Consider the following 24237-nt stretch of genomic DNA (forward strand, 5'->3'; position numbering starts at 1 on the left):
AAGTATGGGCAGTTCAGACTCTGGGCAATTGTTGCTCACCATGAAGGCATATGACAAGGATTTCCAGACATTCAAAGACCCACAACCAAACCCTACTGCTCCCCCACAAACAACAAAACCAGCTGATACCCACATTTGTGCACAGGCACACATAATAGAGGGGGTTTTATTACTTTTTAAGAGAATGAATTCATACTGTCATAGGTTATATAGAGCCATTTCTGAGAGCTCTTTTCTACCTAAGAAATCAGAATACATGATGAAGAGAATTAATGAAGTCAAACAAAACCTCTGGTCATTACCTAGGGTACAGCAATTATTTGACACTATTGAATGCAAAGCAAGACTCTGTCTGCTGCCTTCACTGCACCCTGCTGAGGTTGTCCTTGGTGTGCATCACGTTATTCTTTCGCCCTTCAGGAAGATTAGCCCATGTTCTGTCGGTTGCCATAGCCCCTGGGATGGGTGTCCTTCCAGTCATCCCACTCTCGCAGTCTGTGCAGAGTTTTCTCTTCACCCTCGTCATCGTTTTGTTCTTCATCTTCCTGCTGCTGTGATGCTCTTTTGAAATCAGCTAACACAGGAAAATGAGAAAGAGGAGAGAGAAAGGGAAGAAATGCAAACAAACAACATTGGGGAGTTCAGCTTTGCTTGAACACAACAGACAAGGAGAACAGAGTACAGCTAGCTGCCCAGGCATGGCATGAACGCAGAGAATGTGTCTATTCCTGAATATATTACATGCTATGCAATGGTAGCAAGTAAAGATGCCTCCAGAAATTTTCACAGAAGCCAAGATCATAGAGGCATTCTCTACAAATGGATTCTATTTTGGGAACTAATTCTTGCTAAATGACCATCAATCCCTTCATGAAAACAAAAATCGAGCAAAACCAACTCCCCATCCCACACACCAGCAACAATAAAAACCCCTAGAAATCTGAAATCACAGAAGTTAAAAATATATATGATTTGGAATTTCTAGGGTTGTGGCAATCACAGGTGATTATTTCTCTACCAATTTGCTTTATTCATTTTTTTAAGATTAAAGAAATTAGATATATGTATCTCTGTTAAGACTTCATGAATACCAGGAGCCCTCAGAGGGCAGAAGAGAGCAGAAAATCCCTTGGAACTGGAGCTACAAGCTATTGTGAGCCACCACATGGGTACTGGGAAGTGGATCTGCTCTTGCAGACAAGAGCAGTGAGTGCTCTTACTTGGAGAGCCATCTTTCCAGCCCCAACTTCCGTTATTATAGTCACACAATCGTTCCATGTATTTACTTTTCCTTGGATTTGTTAATACTACAGAATTTTGACACTGTCAACCACACTTAAAGAATCAAATGAAAGAAATGGTGCCATGGACAGTCTCTTCTACTCTGATATTTGATTTGTGTGCGTTTTTCTAATTTCACATGCTTTGAGAAATTTTTAACAAGAGTTAAAATGTAATTGCTGTAGCTCTTCAGTTTTCCAGTAATTTTGCATTAAATAAACTTCCTCACATTTATCTCAGGTCACATCTCAATAACACAACACCCACAGAATTTTCTGAGAAAAATATATATACTTGGGGCTGGGGAGATGGCTTAGTCAGTCAGTGAGTGCTAGCTGCACAGGCATGAGGACCTGAGTTCAGATCCCAGTACATGACCACATTTCCAGCAATGGGGAAGTGAAGACTGGCAGATTTCCGGTGCCCATTGGCAAGCCAGCTTAGCCAAATTGATGAGCTGAAGGTTCAGTAAAAGATCCTGTCTCAAAAACTAGACAGTGATTGAAGGAGGCACTTGATATCAATCTCTGGCCCCCACTTAAATGCACATCCACATCACAAACATATCATACATACATAGACACAGACAGAGACAAGCAGAGACAGGGACAGAGACAGAGACAGACAGACAGACACACACACACCAAGGCCATAATAACCAAACTAGATACACAGACTAAAGGAATGAAATAAGAAGAGATACTAGAAGAAATTCAAGAAGCTATGGCCAGCAGATTTTCAAAAAAGGTGCTAGGAACACACCTGGGGAAGTTTTTGCTGTGAATGGTATGAGAAAATTGGCTGTCTACATGCAGAAGAATGAAACTAGACCTCCATCTTTCAGTTACAAAGATCTAGTTGAAAATTTTCAAACATTAGACTGAAAATATGAACTAGAAGAAAACCTAGAAGAAATCACCTCAGACATTGGAAGAAGTAGGGGCTTTAAAATTGACCTCTTTGGTTTTTGATATTTATTTATTTATTTAGTTAGTTAGTTTCTGAGGGGTTGGCATGCCATAAAATGACAGTTTGTAGGGGGTGTTTCTCTCTGTCCTCCATGTAGGTTCTGGTGATAGAACTCAGGCCATCAGTCTTTTGTGGCAAATGCCTTTACCAGCTGAGCCATCTTGCTGGCCTACAAAATTTTTGGATAAAACTCCCAAAGCATTGGAAACAAAACAAAAAATAGACAAATGGGATTACCTTGAACTATAACAATAAGTTTCTGTACAGCCAAAAACAAAGGACCAACAGTAAAGAGATAACCTACATGTTTAGAGAACAATCTATATCTAATAAGGGGTATAAACCCAGAATATACAAGGAACTCTGAAAACTCAATAGCAAAAAACCAAACAAACCAAACCAAACCCTCTGAATAATTTAATTTAAAAATGGGCACTAGAATTAAGTAGACATTTCTCACAAGAAGACATACACATAACCAACAAATATATGAAGAAATGGTTAACATTATTAGTTATTAGAAATGTAAACCAAAACCACATTGAGACCTAGCTTCATTTCAATTAGAATGCTTATCATCAAAAAGGGAAAAACTAAGTTCTGGAAAGGATGTGGGAAAAAAGAACCCTTGTGCATTGTTGGTGGGTTATAAATTAGTATAGTCAGGGCAGAAAGCAGTAGGGAAGTTAGCTAAAACTTAAAAACAGAACTACCATATGATCTAGAAATCCTGCTACTGGGCAAATATCCAAAAGAAATGACATCAGAATGCCAGGCAGTGGTGGCACACACATTTAATCCCAGTACTTGGGAGGTAGAGGCAGTCAGATCTCTGTGAGTTCTGAGGCCAGCCTGGTCTACAGAGTGAGTTCTAGGACAGCCAGGGCTGTTACACAGGGAAACACTGTTTCAAAAAACCAAAAACCAAAACAAGACAAACAAAAAATAAACCAAAAAGAACATCAGTCTGTCAGGGAGACATTGGCACTCTCATGTTCACTCAACAGTGTGAAAAAATGCAATCTACCTAAGTGTCCATCATCAAAAGAATGGTTCAAGGAAATATGTTACAGATACATAAGGGAACACTGTTCAGAGACTTAAAAAGGATGAGTGTCTTATCATGTGAAGCAACATGGATAGAACTGGAGGGCATTAAATGAAATAAGCTAGCCATAGAAAAGAAAGTACTGCATGATCTCACTCACACATAGAATCTAAGAGGTTGATAGCATAGAAGGTGAAAGTAGAATAGTGGTTACCAGAGGCTGGAAAGAGTACAGGAGGGCGGGATGGATGGTCAATGTGTACTAAGTTACAGTTACACTGGAGGGACAGTTTTGGGATTCTATTGTATAGAATGGTAACCTTAAATAATGATAACACTATGGGTGGCCTGGAGGTTAAGCTCGGTGTAGAGTGCTTACCCAGCATATGTGAAGCCCAAGGTTCCATCCTTACAGCCACAAAAAGATTAGGGAAAAGCTAGGATTTTGAATGCTTTCTTTTGGATATCTGCCCAGTAGTGGGACTGCTAGATCATATGGTATTTCTATTTTTATTTTTTTAATTAAATGAAATGATGTTTGTTGAGACCGTTATGTTGATCCTGATTTGAAAACATTATACAATATATCCATATACTGAAACACTGCATGATACCCATAATTTTGTACATCTTTTTTCTATGTCAATAATTGCCATTTGTATATGGGGTGCTGGGGAATGAACTCAAAGCTTCATAAGCACCGAGCAGGTACTCTACTCACTGAGCTCCACTTGCAACCTCCTTTCTCTTTTTCTTCTTGTGGTCCTCGGGGTGGGGGCAAACAGAGGGCACTGCACTTCCTAAGCAGGAGCTCTATCACTGATCCCCAATTATCCTTTCTGAAGCCAAACTGGCTACTGGAAATGAAAGCTTCCCAATCTCAACACATTATCTAGCTTTATCTTGACTACTTCCCTTCAGAATTAGAAACAGTCATTTCTTTAAGATATTCTGCTTTCTTTTGATAGGAATGTTTTTTCTTTTCTTTTAGACAGGACCCCACTGTATAGACCAGGTTGGCCCTGACCTCACACCGTGTTTACCTGCTACCGGAGTGCTGGAATTACAGGCCAGTGCCACTGTGCCAGGCTGAGAATGGTACTTCAGTGCCACAAATTTAGGCTAGTAGGTATGCTTACTACTAGGTTACTGTTCTAGTCTTTTCAGTGGCTAAAGCAAAGGTGTGTGCATTTATTATGAAATATGCATTTTCATGTGTTCCTATCAGGATTGCAGCATTGCTTGCTATTACTTCCTTTTTAAACTGAAACTCTTTGGAGTTACACCTGCGTTGTTAAACACCAACAGCCCTAGTTCTCAAAGACAGGACAGAGTGAGAATATCAGACAATTACTCATTTATACTCCCTTATATCGTACAGCCTTGAATAATTACACTAACACTGCCACCAATGTAATCACTGACAACTGTTGACACTTTTTGCACACATTTTCTTATTTCCTCATTTTAAGAAATAGTTGCATTTATATATGTACATTATCCAAGCCTGTAAGTATTACATATTCACCCACCTCTTAACTCTCTTTTAGTATTGGTTCTATGAATAATTGTTCTCCAGTCACGGCCAATGTTGTCCCTCACTGCAGTAGTCTGAATCTCATTTTCTAGGAAATTCTTCAGGGAGGGATCACGGGAATAGTATTTCTTAGTTCCTGGATTTTGAAAACTATCTGTACTCTTTATACTTAAAAGTTTTTTTTTTTTTTAATCAGATACAATGTTCTTGGCTCCTATTTTTCCTCTTTGGGGATTTAAAAATATTTGCTACTTTATTTTTTCACAGTATGAAGCATGCCACAGTTCACAGGCAAGCTAACAGTTTCCTTTAGAAGTAAAGCACACGCAAAATGTTGAGATATCTATGACATTTAAAATTTAAAAAAAATCTAGTAGCTTTATTTCAACTAGTCTTAGTCATTCTGGGTGAAAAATTTCAGGAATAAAATGTTTTTTTTTTTTATTTGAGTTTTACTTTTTCAGACAGGGTCTATATCCTACAGGCCAGGCTGGCCTCCTGCCTCAGTCTGAATGCTAGGTTCATAAGAATGTGATATCACGCCCAGCCTTATATTCAATTTCCCTCCTTGCCTTGGTTTTCTTGTTTGGATAATCCCATCAACCATATGGCAGCTCTTCTTTGCTGTCTTTAATAGTTGTTATTTTATTCAGAATCCTCCCTATCAGTTTCTTTAGTTTATAGTTTTGCTTATTTAAAAAATATTTCAAGCCGGGCGGTGGTGGCGCACGCCTTTAATCCCGACCCTTGGGAGGCAGAGGCAGGCGGATCTCTGTGAGTTCGAGACCAGCCTGGTCTACAAGAGCTAGTTCCAGGACAGCCTCCAAAGCCTCAGAGAAACCCTGTCTCGAAAAACCAAAACCAAACCAAAACAAAAAAGATTTTAATCTTTTTTATACAATATATTTTGATCACATTTTCTTCTTTCCCAACTCATCTGTTTTGATTTTCATCTTTTTTGTTGATTTTCTTATTTTTTTTTCTTTTCTACCTGGTAAGACATTTTCAGTTTTTATTCATTTTTCTTTCCTTCTACATTAGCATTTCCAAGTCTCACTACCCTACTTCAGATGGTCCCTCTGTGGTCTACGATACTTTTCAAACAGTATAATTCATTTTAAATATTCTTTCATACTTGTTCTTTCATTCTTGTTTTGTGTTTTGAAACAGGGTCTCACCATAGCTGAGGCTGGTCTGGAACACTGTAGCTAAGGATGACTTTGTACTCTGGTTGTCCTGCCTCTGCCTCACAAGTGCTAGGGTCGCTCCTGGATTTTGCTGATCTAACCTTATGGAGTGCTTGCAAATAGGTCTTTTAGCCCCTTAATTTTGTGTGGGATCTTTTCATGGTGATTTTCCTTACAATTGTGAAATACATTATATATATCACACAATTCATTTACTTAAAAGTATAATCAGAGTTTTGCAGCCATCACCACAATCTATTGCTAATTTTTGTTTGAAGTTTCTCTGAACTTTTAGAAAGATGGTTATCCCAATCTCACAGGGGCTCCATTCCGCTGCTTTCACAAATACTGTTCAGTATCTACATTAGATACCTGGTCTGGTTCTTTCTCACTTTTATACAACCCTTCTCTTTCTTCTCTATTGCTCTTGTCCTCACTAATTTTGATTTTACTTGTAGCAATGTAACCACACACACACACACACACCTTAAACAATGCTTTAAAGTGAGTTGGGAGATACTATTTGAATAGTGTAGGTCCCTGCCCTGGGAGACCTGGTGGGTTAATTCCAAGAGCTGGACCACCCTATACCTTTCAGATTGCCAAATCATGGATGCTTTTGACTTGCTTGGTTTTTACCCACTGAGCCATATCACCAGACTGGCTTAGATTTTCCTGGATAGCAAAACCTGCCCTAGTTTCAAGTGCTGTTCTTCAATTGGACTCACTGCTGTTGTTACTGAATAACACTATTTTGAAACTCATTATTGTCTGCTTTTCCTGGTGTCTCTGCACTGATGCCAGTAACCTGCTCATATGAAGCAGATTATCTGCCTTTTCCTATCTTTACTTTGTGGTTCACAGGGATTCACTGTCATCTATCCGTGTTGTAAATACTGTCCAAATTTATTTTGTATTTTTTAAGTATAAACACATGTAAAAAAGTTAAAAAATAGAGTATAGCTCAATGAATTGCCATATACTTGACAAGTTCATGTAATTGGTACCTAGATAGAAATGCAAACCCCCTTAGGTCCAACTGCATTTCTGATGTCCCACTAAAGGCAAATACTATACTGGCTTTTAATCAGCATGCACATGTTTCACCTGTTTTGACCATTATATGAATGAATCACACAGTATATATGCTTTTGTATTTTGCTTTCCATACATAATAAATTAGGTATGCTTTATTGAGATTACTTACAGCTGAAGAACTACAGTTAGTTTAACCTTACAGCTACACAGCAGCTCTTCATATGACTATACTAAAACTTATTTACCCATTATGGTATGTATCCAAGCATACTGTATCCACAGTGGGCTACTTAAAAAAATGATGCTATGGCTTCACAGTTATATTATGGGTGCACTGTTTCTTCCTCTTGGGTCTATACCAGTGGTTCTCAACCTGGGGGTTATGACCTCCTTGGCATCACATTACCAGATATTCTGCATATCTGAAGTTTACATTATGATTTATAACAGCAAAATTACAGTTGTGAAGCAGCAATGAAATAATTGTATGGTTGGGGGGGGGGTCACCACAACATGAGGAACTGTATTAAAGGGTCACAGCATTAGGAAGGTTGAGCAGCACTGGTCTATACTAAGAAGTGAAACCATGAGGTCATAGAAGTATACCCGTATTCAACTTTTGTGGAAACACCAACTCCTCTCTTAGATCTCCCATTTGTCTTATTTCCTTCATTTGGGCTTACTTTTTGTTTCCTTGTCTCCCAACTTATTGAAGTAGGATCTTAGGTCACTGGTTTTATTGTCTTTCCTCCCCCAACACTGCATCTTCAACATTACTTGTATCTCCCTCTCAGCACAGCTTTGATTGTATTCTTTAAATTCTGATGCTCTCCCAGTGTAATTTTCCTTTGACTTGTGAGTTACTTAAAAGTGGGTTAATTCCTAAACATTGGGGGACATATCCCAGATATGTTATGGTCTAAGAACACATTCACTGTGATTTCAATTTCTGAAAATTAACTGAAAGTTTTGTAATGGCCTATACTGTATGTTGAATGTGTCATTTGTACTTGAAAATGTTTTATTTTGCTGTTGTTGGACATAGTTCTATAAATGCCAAATAGTGTGTGATGACTGACACTGATGATCAGATTTTTCTATAGCCTTACTGGCAAACGTAATTCTATAAATTTAACATTTTCAATTGTGTAGTCTGGCTTTCCACTACTGACAACATAGCTAAAAAAAAATTGGAGGAAAGTCTTCCTTTGGTTCATTGTTCCAATTCTTTATAATTTGTCACCATAACTTTGGGTTCAAGGTGAAGTTGGACATCACGGTGAGGGGCACGTGTTAGAGCAAAGCTATCTGCTTGATGGCAGCCAGGGAACCAGTGAGCAAGCATGAGAAAAGATCCCCTTAAGACCTACTCCCTTCCCCAAGACCCTCACCTCCTAAGTGTCTATCACTTATTAATAGCCCATCAAATTATAAACCTACCAATAGTTTAGTCCACTGATGAAGTCAAAGACTCCAGGATCCACTCACTTTCCTACCTGCTGTCCTGCTTTCAACATGTGGAATTCAAAGGATAACACCAATTGTGACTGTAAGTTTGTTTATTTCTATTTTATCTTCCTGTAATCTGAAGCTTGTTAAGACAGTTACAATTCATGTATCTTCCTGAGCAACCACCCCTTTCTTTCATCAGAATGAAATGATCTTTTAAACTACCCCTTTCTCTTGACATCTACTTCATCCAATATCACTGTAGCTACTGTTAATATGGTACATAGTTGTAGTTTTTTCATTTTTGAGAATATTTAATTTTTTATATTTTAAAGTATACAGTTTCCTTTTACTTGTAGGCAATTGTGCTAAGATCACCAATCCTTGATATATCATTTGAAAGTTTGTTCCATTTACATTTAAGGTGTTCTTGATTTTCCCATAGACGAGTACTTGCATCATCTCAATTTACATTATCTAAATGACACAATGTGGAATATCTGTATATCTTCTTTAGTGCAGTATCTAATTAAAATCTTTTTTGGTCAATTTTTTTCATCTGACTATTCATTTCTTATTATTGACCTTAAGAGAATATTTTGGATAACAGTCCCTTATCAGATCTATCTTTTAAAATATTTTGTATCAGTCTATGGCTTGTTTTATTGTGTGTGTGTGTGTGTGTGTGTGTGTGTGTGTGTGTGTGTATGTGTGTTTACATGTACTCACACGTGTCTGTAAAAGGCTCTTTCTCCTCTCATGGCCCGGTTCAGTCTGCTGGTCCTGTTCAGTCTACTTCTCTCCCTGCTCTGGACTCTTTCAGATGGCTGCACTTTCACTCATAGATACAATAAAAACCTGCATCTTGACACCTTGGAGCAGTCATGTCCTTATTTCATTTCATGTCATGTCATGTCATTTCATTTCATTTCATTTCATTTCATTTCATTTCATTTCATGTCATTTCATTTCATTTCACAGGGTTACAATTTCTCACCTTCCCACAGCACTTTAAGATGCTATCTTTGGCTCCTGCTGTTCCTAATGGGAGTCAACAAGAATTCCTGTCTTTGCTGTCTGTGTACTTTATTTCTGCATGCTTTCAAAATTTGCCGAGTGGGGAATATACGTATCTGTGTGAAGAGATCAGAGGTTGACATTGACTATCTTCCTGAATTGCTCTACCTGATACTTTTCAAAAAGGGTCTCTCCATAAAGATGGAATTCACCAATTTGGCTACACCTGCTCACCAGTGAGCTTCAGGGTTCCTGTCTTTACCTCCTCAACACTGGAACTACAGAGTATGCAGCACCATACTGGCTTTTTCTAAAAACGTGAGTTCCAGGGATTGAACTCCAGTCTTCATGCCTGCATGGAAAGTAAACATCCCCGCATAGACACATATAACTAAAAAAACTTCCTTAAAAATAAAAATGTTTTAATTATCTGTCTGTGTATGTATGTGTATGAGAGCACACGCACCACATCATGTTTGTGGAGACTAGAGGACAACTTGTGAATTGCTTCTCTTTCCACTATGGGTCATGAGGATGACAGTCCACAGCAGACACCTTTACCTGCTGAACCATCTCAATGGTATAAGTACACCTATTTTATATACATATAGACCCATGGTTATATAAAAACTTTCTGGGTAAAAGGGTGTTGTAAGTGCCCCATAATGTGCTATACTGCTAAGCCATGGTGTTCAGTGGGCTAAATGTATTAAAGGCATTTTTTACATGTGTGTGGGATGTGTGCACATGTGTGCATGGACAGGCCAAAGGTTGATTGAGCTGCCTCATCTTATATACTAGAGTGAGGTCCTTCATTTGAGCCCATAGCTCACTGTTTTAGCTAGCCCAGCTCATTAGCTTATTCTGGGGAACCCGTCTGTGCCTCAGGAATGCTGAGATTACAGGCAGACCACCACATCCAACCAGCGTTTACATGGGTGCACGGCATCTCATCACCAGTTCTCACATTGGTGTGACAACAGGCTTTACCTGCTGAGCCACCTCTCTAGCTCCTAAAGCTTTCTTTGACAGAGTATTTTCAAAATACCATGGGTTAATCAGGGTGTAACCCTGTGCTAAGCTGAAGAGCATCTGTATTATAGAGCATTTGAATTTCTATCCTCTAGAGAATAGTAAGTTTTACTTTTACTTTTACTATTATTACTATTATAGACCATGAACTATTTGGAGCCAAAATACCTGTTTATCTCTCCTTCATTGCTAAATAGTTAAATTCTCCAGTTAATCAGGGATCTTCCTGTGTGGTTCTCTCCTTTCTAGAATATCTTCCATCACTTTGCGGTTGCTATGGTCACCTTAAATTCAGTACTCTTATTCCTCAGCCAATAAATCTACAAATTTCTGAGTTTTAGTTACTCTATGTCACGAAAGTACAACATGCCCAGAGGTAGAAATCTATAAAAACAAAAAACCAAACAGGATACCTTTCAAATGGCCACTGGCTTTTTTTTTGGTGTGTGTGTGTGTGTGTGTGTGTGTGTGTGTGTGTGTACTATTGGAAAAAGCATTAACACTGGAAAGTTGAAGGCCTGAATTTGGCTTTTTTTTGGTGTGTGTGTGTGTGTGTGTGTGTGTGTGTGTGTGTGTGTGTGTGTGTGTGTGTGTGCGCGCGCTATTGGAAAAAGCATTAACACTGGAAAGTTGAAGGCCTGAATTTAAATCCCAGCCTGCAGTGTATTAGTTAAGGTTAGATAAGTCAGGTCTTACAGACCATTATCTCCATCCTAAAATGTAGATATAACTAAGAGAGTCAAAGGAAACTAAGGCTCAGAGGGTAGACAAATGTCTATCTGTTAAGTGACAGAAATTGTATTAGTCATCTCAGGCCTGTTTGTGACTTTCGTCCTGCTGCATGATGCACATTGGTCCTTTCCCTTATCTTTCCCTTTCAAAGAAGCTGCTGAGTGCTCCCTATAGCCTCACTACCAAACTGGGGACCAAGAATACAGAACATCAAAATCCCTGCTTTCAAGGAATTTTAAGTTTCCTTCACTCCTTCCAAGTATGCCCTGCCCTCCAGTTTATATTTGTTTCTCGCCACTTCCCAAGAACATGTAGGGAATTGTTCTTTTAAAAACATTTTGTTCAGTTTGTAATTATTGACTGTCTAGGGACCAGCATGATATAATCTGCTCTGTCATTACCACAAGTGGGTTTTTTATTTTGCTATCTGGTTGCTGTTTTCATGTAATAATTGGAGACATCAAAAAAAAATGACTCTGTTCAGAATTATCTGCTATTTGTTGTAATGGTAAAATGACACTGACTGGAGGATTCCTGTTGGACGGCCTCTGCTCAGCTTGAAATTGTGAAGGGGTAAGAAACCAGCAGTACAACCATTTTCCTCTTACCACATCATACCTGATGGCGGCTTGGCTATTCCACGATCTGGTAATGCTCCATATTTCTGATGCTGTTCATACCAGTCACTCACTGTCATAGTTGCCAGGCTTGGATAACCAGCTCCAAATACGCTGCAAAAAACACATTCCATTTAGAGAATTAAATGAATATAGTAATATTGAACAGCCTCCTGGCTCTTTAATGATGGGTATCTGTGTCGTTCCCATTCCATTCCATGGCAATCTTTTGAAGACTTGTACAACCTCCTCCAGCCGTGCAGAAAGGGGGCACCCAGAAGGAAGCATTAAAATCAAGAGCATTCATGAGAGTGAGAGGGTAGATATGCCAGGGTCATTTCCCAGTAAGCAATCCCAAGGGCCAGCACACCGTGAATTAGCAATTAATAGCTGGCATTTCTGAAGCGTGGAGAATACTTACCTGCAACCCTGTGGAATAGCATCAATAACTCAGAATTAAATCGCAGGTAGGCAGAAACGACCTTCTGAGAACTGCTCACGAAGGCAGAAAGAGTGTCAACCACAGCGGTAAAAAACCATAGAAAGCATTCTGCATTCGCCTCACTGATTTCTTTCTGAGTTATGTGCTTTTTAAAAATTTGATGTGAAGGGAATTTCTGAGGACAGACATGGAGAAAGTATCAGGAAAGCTTTAGGCTCTTTGCCGAAAGAGCACATTCCTGGCTGAAGCCATGCCTTTTTGCAAAAATGGCCATTTTGTATTTTACCCAAGCACTGCATGGAACCATCCCAACTGAGGCTGCGAAGGCAGGTCAGTCCTGTAGCACTACCTACTTGGCTTGGGCCTTGTTCCGAGTGAGTATGAAGGGTTTCATTGGAGGCTTCTCTGGAAGAGATGAGCGAGAAGTTGATTCCTAAGAAGAAAAGTCATTTTAGAAGTGCAATTGCCATTTCACCCAATTTAACACATAGGCTTTCAAGTCTTCTGAAAAAGCTCTGGGCTCAAAATTCACTCCCTTTCTGTTATCAGTGATCAAACTTTATGCTTTTGGTTTACATGTATTTATTTCTTGTGGGTGAGAGTTAGATATGAAGGGCAGAGGATGATTGGCAGGAGGCAGTTCTTGCTTTCCATCATGTGGCTTTTGGGGAACAGACTCATCTTGATGGCTCCTTCTATTTATCAGTCTGAAGGGGTATGAAGTTCTAAGTACTAAGTAAGAAGTTTCCTCTCTGGAAAATGTCCTTAGAAAAAAAAGAGACCTAAATACTGCCTTCTCAGGAAACCAACATCACTATAAATGCTTCTTTGGTCTTTAGAAGGCTCTCCTATGGGGAACCTAGATTTAAAATTGTGAGTGTGCAGGTGTTTATATCCATGTGGACATATTTGTGTGTGCAAGTGCAGGTGCGTGCATGCACCCACACAAGTTACAAAAGTAAAAAGGAGGGCCTTAAGGGAGGTGGGAATGGAGAGGGTAATGGGATACACTAACTGGAGGCAGAAGGACAAGGAACTACTTGGGGGGAAAGGGAACAAGCTAGAGGAGGGGACGTCAGTGGTGGGAGAACAAAATAAGAATGAATAAAGTATAACAATCTATATGCAAAATGTATCAGGAAACTTCTCTCAGGAAACTTCTTACCACAAGGAAAAGACTATTTGGTTTTAAGGTAGGCCCATCCTAAGAAGGAAATTCTAAAGCCTACTACCATGTTCCACATAAAGCCCCTGAGCTGAGTCTGACATGCCTAGCCTTCTATGGAAAAGATTACTGAGGTCTTTCTTCCAAAGCCCTTCCCAACATAACTATGCTGTTAATTTTCAAGAACCTCTAGGATATTTTAGAAATTGAAGTCCATCTGGAAAGCGTGGAAGGGCACACCAGTGGTTTTTATATAAAGGTATACAGGCATGTTGCAACAAAGTATGGTTAAGTAGCAGGGTGGTGGTGGCACACACTTTAACCCCAGGACTCAGGAGACAGAGGCAGATGGGATCTCTGTGAGTTCAAGGCCAGTCTGGTCTACAAAATGAGTTCCAAGACAGCCAGGGCTGTTACACGAAGAAACCCTATCTCAAAAAACCAAAAACAAAAAAGTATGGTTAAATAGAAGGTGCTCATTTGGTCTTCACTATATCAGTTCCAGAGCTCAACTCAATACCATGCAAGAGGTAAAAAAACAAAACAATCCAAAAGAAAACAAACACACACACACACACACACACACACACACACACACACACACACACACACACACTGGATGGTGGTGGCGTACGCCTTTAATCACAGCACTCAGGAGGCAGAGGCAGGTGGATCTCTGTGAGTTTGTGACCAGCCTGGTCTACAAGAGCCAGGACAGCCTCCAAAGCCACAGGGAAACCATGTCTTGAAAAACCAATACACACACACACACACACACACACACACACACACACACACACACACACACACACACACAGAGTCTAAGCTCGAAATGCTAGGAAACCATTCCCCTAGGGAAATGCTCAAGGGGCTTTATGATCACGGAATAGTAAAAGTTCATTCTCTGTCCTTTAACATGAAGGACCAGGCTGGTGTTTTCCTCAGGTAAGAGCTCCCAGGCTCCTTAGGAAAAGCCAAATTCAAAAGCAGTTGTGCCGAGGACTTGAACCAATAATTGTGGTGGCTGATCAACTCAATTCATGCTGAATCCTGTACCACAGAGCAAGTGATAACTGAGCATATATGCTTTTGAAGCAGCTCCAGAAGAGGGCTAGAATGGCCAAAGACACTCTAAAGCTCTCTGCAAGATTTTTTAAAGTAGTCTTCTGGGCATTCTGTATGTGAAGATGCCGTGCTGCAGTGTCTCCTATCTGGGTGATTGACTGGTCTATGAGTGTGACTGTGTTCGCCTAAGTTCTAAGTCTTTCCCCAATCTAAACACACTCCCTGCTCTTTTGTTTCATCTTCCTTGTTTCTCTTTCTCTCCCACTCTACTCCCCACAGTTCTGCTTTTCTTACTCATTCTAATCCTGGTCTTTCCCTTTTCTACAATAATTAAGTAGATTATAAACGCCCCCCCTTCCCTCCTTATGCCTTCCTTTCACAGCCAAAACCAATTCAAATTTTAAGGAAAAGTATTTCCTTGATACCACGCAGTTACAACTAAGTGCCTTAGATTCGAAAGTATCAAGGAAGGTTGCTATAATAAACCAGAGTGCTACCCTGGTGAACCACCAGCCTTTCTCCACTTTCCTAATGTGAACAATACTTTTATGGAGACATACAAAGATTTAGTGTTTGCAATGCCGAGGATTAAAATGAGGGCTCTGCCCCTGCTGGACAAGTTCTCCATCACTGAACTACTTTTCCAGTGCTTTATAATGTTTGTTTTGCGATCTTTTTTATCTCAAGTCATTCCTTCAGCTTTGAACTCACTACGTAGCTCAGACAGACGTCAGACTTGTGATCTGGCTCAGCCCCCTGAGTAGCTGGAAATCTAAGTGTGCATCACTCTATCCAGGTAAGGTTTTTCATTTCACTCCTGAAGAATGTTTGAACTTCTAGTAGCAGCTTTCCATTGCTAGGACAAGGACAAGGCTTACCTCTCTTGGAGAGTCTTTTTCTTTCAGGATCTGTATTTCCTGGTCAATGCTCTCAATCTCTTCTAAGCAGATACCAATCCACCTCCGAAGTTGAAGGAGGTAATATTCACGAACACGTTCATCATCTGCTTGACCACTTTCCACAGCAGATTTCAGTGCAGACAACCTATGCTCCAACTCCTTCTTCTGCTTGTACCTGTTCCAGGGAAAAGCATTACCCATGGACTTAAAAATATAGATTTCTTCAAAAGAAGGCTACAGTAAGGTCTACCTTTGCAAATGTCCAGGCAGTATGTGTGCCAATTTCTACCTTGGAAATAGAGTCTATGATCTAGGAACAGATTCTATAATCCAGAACCAATCCCCAGACTACAAAGCAAGAAAGGCCCTAGGCATATGTTGACCTTAGTAAGACCTATCATCTTTCAGGATGAGATGCTCTAGCCATCTGGCCATATCAGCCCTCACTCTGCTGGATGTTAAGAAAGCCAAACCTTAGAAGTCACTGTTTACCTGCCCCTGATGCAGGACTTCTTATGAAACTGTGGAAAAACTGGTCATCCTTTTTCTTTCATGCAAAATATTCTAGAGGTAGAGCTTCTGACTCATCTCTACCTAATTTTAACAATCAATGATCTTCGCTGCCATTTTCCAGGATGCATTCTAGCACCTCATCTACCATTCATCTGTCAATTCCCTCCAGAGTGTGTCAAGCACTTTTAGTGCTAGGGACAGTTTATAATAGACAGTCCTTGCTTTCAAGCAGCTTCATTCTAGTGGAGGAAGACAGATCCAAAGGACTAGATGACAAGTTGGATGAGGATACATGCTATGAAGCAGTAAGAAGCAGGGCTAATGGATAGGACAATGGTGTGGAAGCAGGCATGCTACTATACACAGAGTGAGCAGAAGCGACCCTTCCGAAGAGATGGCCTGAGCAAAGTCATCAAGAAAAGAAGGCAGGAAGTGATCCTGATACCCAGAAGAGGAGTCTAAAAGGGAAAAGCAAATGCACATGGAGGCATGTCTAGGAACAGACAGAAAGTAGGAAAGGAAGTAAGATACCAAAACAACTTTAGGGAGACAGCAGTACAGGTGGCAAGAGATGGATGCATTCAAATAGAAAAGGGCAATATTTGCTGATGTGTTGGATAAGAAGGCTTGTAACACACAAGAGCCAAATAAAAATGTCATGATTTCCAAGAGAAGTCTATCAAAACCCCTCTGCCTGGAATCCCCATTCCCCACTTCCAGAATAGGAAGCTCCTCTTTGGGGATACCTAGACTAGGTCTTAGCTTCAAGTTTATGGAAAGTTTAAGGTGAGGGGTGGAGTGGTCCTTGAACTCCTCAAAGTTTATAGAGAACTCTACACGGATGCATTCTCTTCTTTCCTTCCTCTGCACACATGCCTTCTTCCTTTTGTCTCATCTCCCCACCCCCTTGCTCTCCTTTTCCATCTTATTTTCTCAAGAAGAGGTTTGATCCCCAAGTCAAGGACCATTGCACTGTAGACACAACTGTTATAAAACTGTTTAGACTAGGCCGGGTGTTGGTGGTGCACGCCTTTAATCCCAGCACTCGGGAGGCAGAGGCAGGTGGATCTCTGTGAGTTCAAGGCCAGCCTGGTCTCCAGAGCGAGTGCCAGTTTAGACTCCAAAGCTACACAGAGAAACCCTGTCTCGAAAAAAAAAAAAAAAAAAAAAAAAAAACACCAAAAAAAAAACAACAAAAAAAACTGTTTACATTCTTCTTTGACCCAACAAGAAAGCTTCTTGCATGTTACAATATCACCATATGTAGCCTTCTGGGTAAAACAATACAAAGGCCAATTCCTAGCTCAGGCTCCAAAGCTACACAGAGAAACCCTGTCTCGAAAAATCAAAAAAAAAAAAAAAAAAAAAAAAAAAAAAACCCCAAAAACAAAAAACTGTTTAGACTCTTATTTGACCCAACAAGAAAGCTTCTTGCATGTTACAATATCACCACATGTAGCCTTCTGGGTAAAACAATACAAAGACCAATTCCTAGCTCAGGAATGTTGCTACTGTTATTTGAAATGTTTACTTTGTTCCACGGACAGCTACTCATCCTCATCCATGGAGGTGCCTATGTTATAGGAAAACACATAAGGGTCCTAGGATGTATATACTCCAGGGTGAACTCTGGGTGAGGCTAGTGGTCCTTTAAGTAAAGCTGTTTGGCTTTTCTCCTTCTCCATGATCATCTAACCCATGCACTCTGTTCTGTTCCTTGCTTCTGACTTAGCTCTTTTCCATCCTTTAGACTCCTGGCTCTTCAGTGCCTGTTCTTTTAGGCCAGTGGTTTCAAAACAAAAACAAACAGACATACAGAAACTTTTCTCTTAGATAAGGAACTTTCTTCAAATGAGAATTTGAATAGGACCCCAGTAAGTAATATACAAATAAAAATGTGCCTTGGAAAAAATTAGAGGAAGGCTCCCAACATAACTCACTGGTGGAACTATAAGCCTCTGAAGGACAGACTGTCAACCACTGTCTTAGACTATATCAGTGTTCTAGGCTCCCCAGGGTGGACCAACTATTGCCTTAGAATCCCTTACTCCTATAACCACCCTGACCTTCCTTGTGCTGTTTCCAAGAACAGTGCTAAGGAACTGCAAATCTGTGTCAAATGAGCCAACCACAAATGTCTATTACCAGACATTATCTTTTGAAGATTCCATACCAGTATCATGCTTGTTTGATGGCCAGGCAGTTATAACACAATTTCCCCCTCTATCTTCAAATCTCTGCTTCACCCTTCATTCCTCATCTATCCTTTCATCCTGCTTTTTATCAATCTTGTCCCTATCCACTCCTTTCAGGACTGTCAGTTACCCGCCTTCATTATTCATGGCTGCAAGTTTTCACTCTGCTGTTTTCTCCCCCCATTTTAGAATCACCTTTCTATAACCTACTTCCTTCGCCTTCAAGTAACTACTCTTTTATGATTGAGAAGGAACAGCACTAGAACTGAAAATTTGAAGACCCAAGTTTCAATTCTAGCCTGACCACTTACTAGCTATGCAATTTAGGTCAGGGCAACCTGAAAAGCACATTCCCCTATCTTTACAATGTGGATCTACTTCATGAGGTTGTTAGAGGATCAAATGGAAAAATGCTCAAGAAAATTCTTTGTAAACAGCAATACAAACACTATTAGCAGATAAGAAAACTGAGCCCAGGGAGGGGATGGGGACAGATCATGCCCCATGCATTAAACGGTAGAAGTTAGTCACCCCAAGATGGTCTGATTCCAAAGAATCAGTTTTTGTAATGCTGTATAGCTTCTATCTTTTGGAATACTACTCTATCTGTCTCTCCAGACACCTCCAAGCTTTAACTATGATCCAATTACTGATCTGGGTATCATGAGATACAATATATATAGCTAGAGTACTAATACATTACTAGTCAAGGGCTCTGACCTTAAGAAGTTCTAAGGCTAGAGACTGAAATAATTATACTATTCTAAACAGCATGAACTAAAGTGCTAAGGTGTGTGTGTGTAGGGGGGCATGTAGGGAGAGGCCTTAGAATGGGTATAACATTTTGCTTCTGTAAATTCTTCTATTTGTACTTTGTTGGGTCTCTTCTGATGGTTATTTCCTTCCTTTTTCTCTCCTAGCTTGCCCCCAAAGTGTAATTCTTAGCTTGTTTTTCTACGGAAAACACATCTATACTCACCGAGGTAGAGAGCTCCTAAATTTTTTTGTATCAGTCGCAACACAGACTCTTAAGGCATATTTCCATTTGCCTATGGAAGTGGCCACCTAGTTGTCACTTAAGAACCTAAATTTACTATGTCTTATAGTCTTATAACTTACCAGGCTTCTTTTATTTCTGTTAAAAGAATGGAGGTGCTGTTAATCAACCATGGTCATACTTAGTTCTGAAAGATGATTAAGAGAATATGCACAGGGGAGCAGATATGAAAAGACATGTCATTTAGGTGTATTATTTAGGATAGTCTCAGTATCTAGATCATGGGCAGAAGGAGTTTTAGAAAGGAAGAGCCTGAATAATTTGGGGGTTTTGTTTGTTTGCAGTATGGGAGATTGAGTCCAGGCCCTCGAGCGTTCAAGGAAAGCACTCTTATCATTTAGCTACTAAATTTTGCCTGAATAATTTTTCTAGTCATATAAGTGCTTTTTACAAAAGTAGTGTCTATGATAGCTATAACTTCCCTTTTATCATTTCATTGCAGTAGGACTACTGGTAACTTGTGGCCCAACTGTTTCTTTTCAGTATTGTTCATACAGCCCTTTGTGTAGACCTCTGCTCATACTACTCTTAGAGCGTCTGCCAAACCAGACTACTATTTGTTCCCTGGACATACTTCGGTCTACTTCTGTTTGGGATATGCCCATGTTGTTTCTCCTAGTTGTCAACAGTAAACATTGCTAGAGTACGTGGTACATGCCAGGCCCTGTGCTAGGCATACCACAGTGAACAAGAGAGAAATGGCTCCTACCCATATGGAACATATATTCTAGTAGGAGAGAAACAAGCCTGAGAAGATGGACACATGACATAACCACATGAGCTACATGCCATGAAGAGAGAATGATAGATGTTAACTACTTAAGAGACTGGTATGCTGAAGAATAACATTTAAGCTGAGACCTAAACAACAAAGAATTGGCCATATGAATAAAATTTAATATAAAAAGAACAGCACATATAAAGAAGGAAGGAGCTGGTCTGTTCAAAGACCTGGATGACAGCCAATGTAGCTAGGATCCAATGAACAAGTGAAGAATGACATGTGAAACTGGAGAAACAGACACCTGATTACACAGGACCTTGGCTACCCAAGGTTGGGAGGTACTGATGGCTTGGACCAAAGTGTGCTAGTAGAGATGGAAGACAACAGGATAAGACACCTTCTGTTGCTAGAATTGACAGGCCTTGCTAATGGACTAGATGACGACATCCAGAAAAGGACAGGTCTTGAAGCCACCTCATAGGTTTCCTGCTTACACATCCAGGTGAATGGCAGTGTATTTACTGGAATAGTGAAGACCTGGATATGTGGGCACACTTGGAGTGAAAGGCCAAGGCTTTGACATGGAGATGTAGGAACTGTACAGTTTCTATTCTTAGTCATCTTTCAAGACTCACCTCACAGGCCATTGTGTGCTGCAACCTTTTCCTCAGTCCTCCACCAGATGTTGTCACTCTCTTACCCTCTTTCAGTCTTTCTGGGGTAATTATCTGGACATAAGTGTCACTCATTATCTTAGCTTCTGATCTATGCCCACAGGGAGGCAGTTCACGGTGTCAAAGAGAGGATTATGGAATCCATTTTGTATCACTCTAGCTCACATTTTTAAAAAAATACTCACTGTGACTCACTGCTCCCTACCTAACTACATTTTATCATTCTTCATGCCCTCAGCACCTGAATTTGAAAAATTCAAACTTCCCTTCTGTCTCTTCTGTCTCTGCTCTCTCTCTCTCTCTCTCTCTCTCTCTCTCTCTCTCTCTCTCTGTGTGTGTGTGTGTGTGCGCGCGCGTGTGTGTGCCTGTGTGTGCATACACTGTAATTGTCTCTTTTATGTTTGGCTAAGTTTATTTACCAGCTTACTGTCTGGGTCTACCACAATCAAAGCTTCATGACAGCACTGGCTTTGGTTGGTTTTCTAATATCCAGACCAGTTCCTAGCATTCATGAAGGGCTTCCTAAGTATTTGCTGACTAACCTAACTAATTCTCAACCCTCTAGATACCTCTGAGCTTCATGCTATCCAACATCTCTATTTAGATGTCTTGTAGGTACCTCAAACTCAACATACCTCAGTATTGAATTTATGCTCTCTGCATTCTTCTTTATAACTTAAATATATTTTTACAAATTATTTCAGAATTTCACACACACACACACATTCAGTGTGTTTTGATCATCTTCATCCCCAACTCCTCCCAGATTCACTCTAACTCCCTCCCAACTCTTTGTCTTTTTATTTTTTACTTATAACCTAATTTGTGCTATTTATTTACTCATGGGTGCTGGACCAAATTCTGCTTCTTAACCATATTAAATAGGTTCCAAGTTATTTAATTTCACATAGGATTGAACCTGAGGGTTAGATATGTAACATGAAAAATAAAAGACCTAGAGACAGATGTTGGGGTTCAAATTTCAAGTTGAACATCAGAAAAGCAAAGCAGCTGTCACTCTACCTCAGACTGAAAGGCAATCCTGGCTCCACCAAACCTCAGACTGCTGCCTTTCCTCAGCATGGCTGGAGAATCCTGAGACTTCAATGTCTTCCTATTCTCAATTTGGCTGGAGAATGAGTGCCTGATACTGACTACTGAAGACCCTGTTCCATCTTTTATACCCCTCTAGTGCTGGGATTAAAGGCGTGGGATCCCAGGTGCTGAGAACATCTTTGTGTGAGTAATTTCTACTTAGAACTGGATCAATCTTGTGTAGATCTGGGTGGCCTTGTTTTCACAAAGATCTGTTTACCTCTTAATCCTGGGTCCTAGGATTAAAGTTGTGTACCACCACCACCTCCTAGCTTCTGGCTGATCTCTATAGCTTGAGGCTGGCTTTGTTTCCTGAATCCTCAGGCAAGCTTTAATAAACCATAAATAATATATCATCACATAGATAGGTTAAATAACTTACCCCAAAGTCCAATGACACATAAGGAAAGCTGAAACTCAAGCCCAGAGCTCTGATTCTGCAATCTTACTTTTAACCACATATACATAACTACACCCAACCTTGAGTGCCTACTGTGTCAGCTACTGAGCTACGCTAAGAGTTTTATATGTACTTCTGTTAGTCCTCCCATAAAATACTCCACAAACGAGTACTTACTATCTCAATTTTATACCTGGGGGAATTAAGTAATTTGCCCTAAATCACTGATTAAGTAATGATGGACACCTTTTCAAACTTGCTCCTTGCCCATCACACCCCAAGTTCTCTATGATGTCAACCTGACAACATTCTTCATCATAATTCCTTCCCCTTCTCCACCACCATTTTGTTCTAGCCTTATTTTGTTGCTTGGGAGGGGGCACTTTTCTCTTCCCACACAACACCACCCCAGTCCTGTTTATTTAATGCCTCTCTGGGCTAATCCCCTTCTCTCTTCTTCCTCAGGCTAACATTCCTATGTCTCTTAAACACCTTAGAACAGAAACTCCCCTTCCTAGGAAGCCTACTCTTCTCCCTTTTCCTTTGACTGTTTTCACAGTACCTCATGCATCTCTCTTTATACTGTCTTCTAATGTCACTGTTTCTATGCCACTTTTCCTCACCAGAGCACAATGATCACCCACATCCATACGAACACCCAAACAGGTTATATCCCCAGTGCCTAACTTTATTCTTAGACATCGAGCAGTCATTGATTTTTTTAAAACTAAAAATAAACAACATCAAGGTTACATGATGCTGTACTAGGGCTATGATTAATTTAGGATGTCATACATCTCCACCTGTACTCCTGAACAGAATTATTCAATAAATAGTATAAAATACTGTGTACTTTTGAGGTATTTAGCCCATATAGATAGCATTATGCACTGAAATGGAAAAAGTTAGAATATTCTCTGCTAATCCTGAATGTCAGGATAATAAACACTATTGCTATTAGCAACCATAAAGTGTGTGTTGGGGGGTGTGGAGATCCTTAAGTTTTAGTACAACCTCCTCAACAATGGCAAAGGCCTTTCAAGACTCAGGAAAGTTTGCTTCCACCATGGCCTATGTTCCATAAAGAGCCAGGAAAATGACATATACTATTCTATAGTACACACACACACACGCACACGCACACGCACACGCACACACGCACGCACGCAAGCACGCACGCACGCACGCACGCACGCACGCACCCCCAATAGCACTGTAGCCCTCAAATTACAGCCATTGACCCACCTCTCTATTTTAGCCTGTCTTTGCGATGCCATAGCAACGAGATTTGGATAGGCCATGGAAGAGCTAGCAGTGTTATTTTCAGCTGAGTTATTCTTGCTTTGGGGTAGCTGAAACTCAGCCACATGATAGCAATGACACTGAGTTAAGAAATTTATGAAGTGTTCTCGAGCCTGCTGCAAATGATCTAGACGCTTGCTGGGGTTGACTTGTTTCATGGTGAGAGCTCCTTGCAACGCTGGCACCATCAAGTACTTCAGGTCGGTGGAAGCAATCTCTTCTAAATCTTCATTTCGGCTGGAAAGAGCAAAAAGGAGGCCGTGAAGCCTGGTTGAGCATTAAATTGTGGCCCTTGCTTGTGGGGGAAGAACAGGAGAGAGTGTCGCAAAGACAACACTGGCCAGATTAAAAGAAAGGGGCTGCGTTTGCATACCCAAGGCCTAGGCAGTCAGCCGCACACCAGGGAGCATTGTCCTGGTATATTAACCATCTCAGAAGAGAGGTGGACAATGAAAAGAATGCACACAGAGTGAGCAAGCAGGAACTGCGTGAGTTTAGCCTTAACGGTCCTTTCCACCCAGGAGCAATGGCTCCACCGTTGCTAACCAACCATTTTTCTGCACTTACTACCCTCTCCGCCATACCTGAACAAATCAAGTTCCGATAACATTCCAGCAGCCTTCTCAAGGAGATCCAGTCCTTTGGACACCTTATCCTGGACTGTCCCGGAGCCGGTGGGTTCAGTCGTTTCTTCCACTTCCTCCAGAAGTTTCTTGCTGGTTTCGAAGAGCTCCGGCAGCCGCGGCAGCAGCAACCCGTCATCAGACGCCGCCATCTTGTGGAATAAAGAAAACCGGAA

General features: G+C 40.5%; 1 protein-coding gene across 2 annotated transcripts; it reads right to left on the minus strand.

The window, feature by feature from the left end:
• Positions 1–126: 126 nt before the first annotated feature.
• Positions 127–24237, minus strand: Igbp1 (immunoglobulin binding protein 1). 2 transcript variants are annotated; one of them, XR_003488138.2, is made up of 7 exons: positions 24023–24237; positions 23382–23675; positions 15458–15653; positions 12703–12782; positions 11909–12021; positions 9507–9642; positions 438–574 (listed from the first exon to the last, which is right to left on the minus strand). XR_003488138.2 is itself a non-coding variant. In XM_027431719.2 (6 exons), exons 1-6 carry the CDS (start codon positions 24211–24213, stop codon positions 426–428), a joined length of 1023 nt encoding a protein of 340 aa, XP_027287520.1. In that variant the 5' UTR covers positions 24214–24235; the 3' UTR covers positions 127–425. The 2 variants fall into 2 exon arrangements, 1 of the variants encoding a protein (XP_027287520.1); XM_027431719.2 differs by lacking the exon at positions 9507–9642 and having other exon boundaries at positions 127–574; positions 24023–24235.

Source organism: Cricetulus griseus, chromosome X (genome assembly GCF_003668045.3).
Source record: "Cricetulus griseus strain 17A/GY chromosome X, alternate assembly CriGri-PICRH-1.0, whole genome shotgun sequence".
NCBI lineage: Eukaryota > Metazoa > Chordata > Mammalia > Rodentia > Cricetidae > Cricetulus > Cricetulus griseus.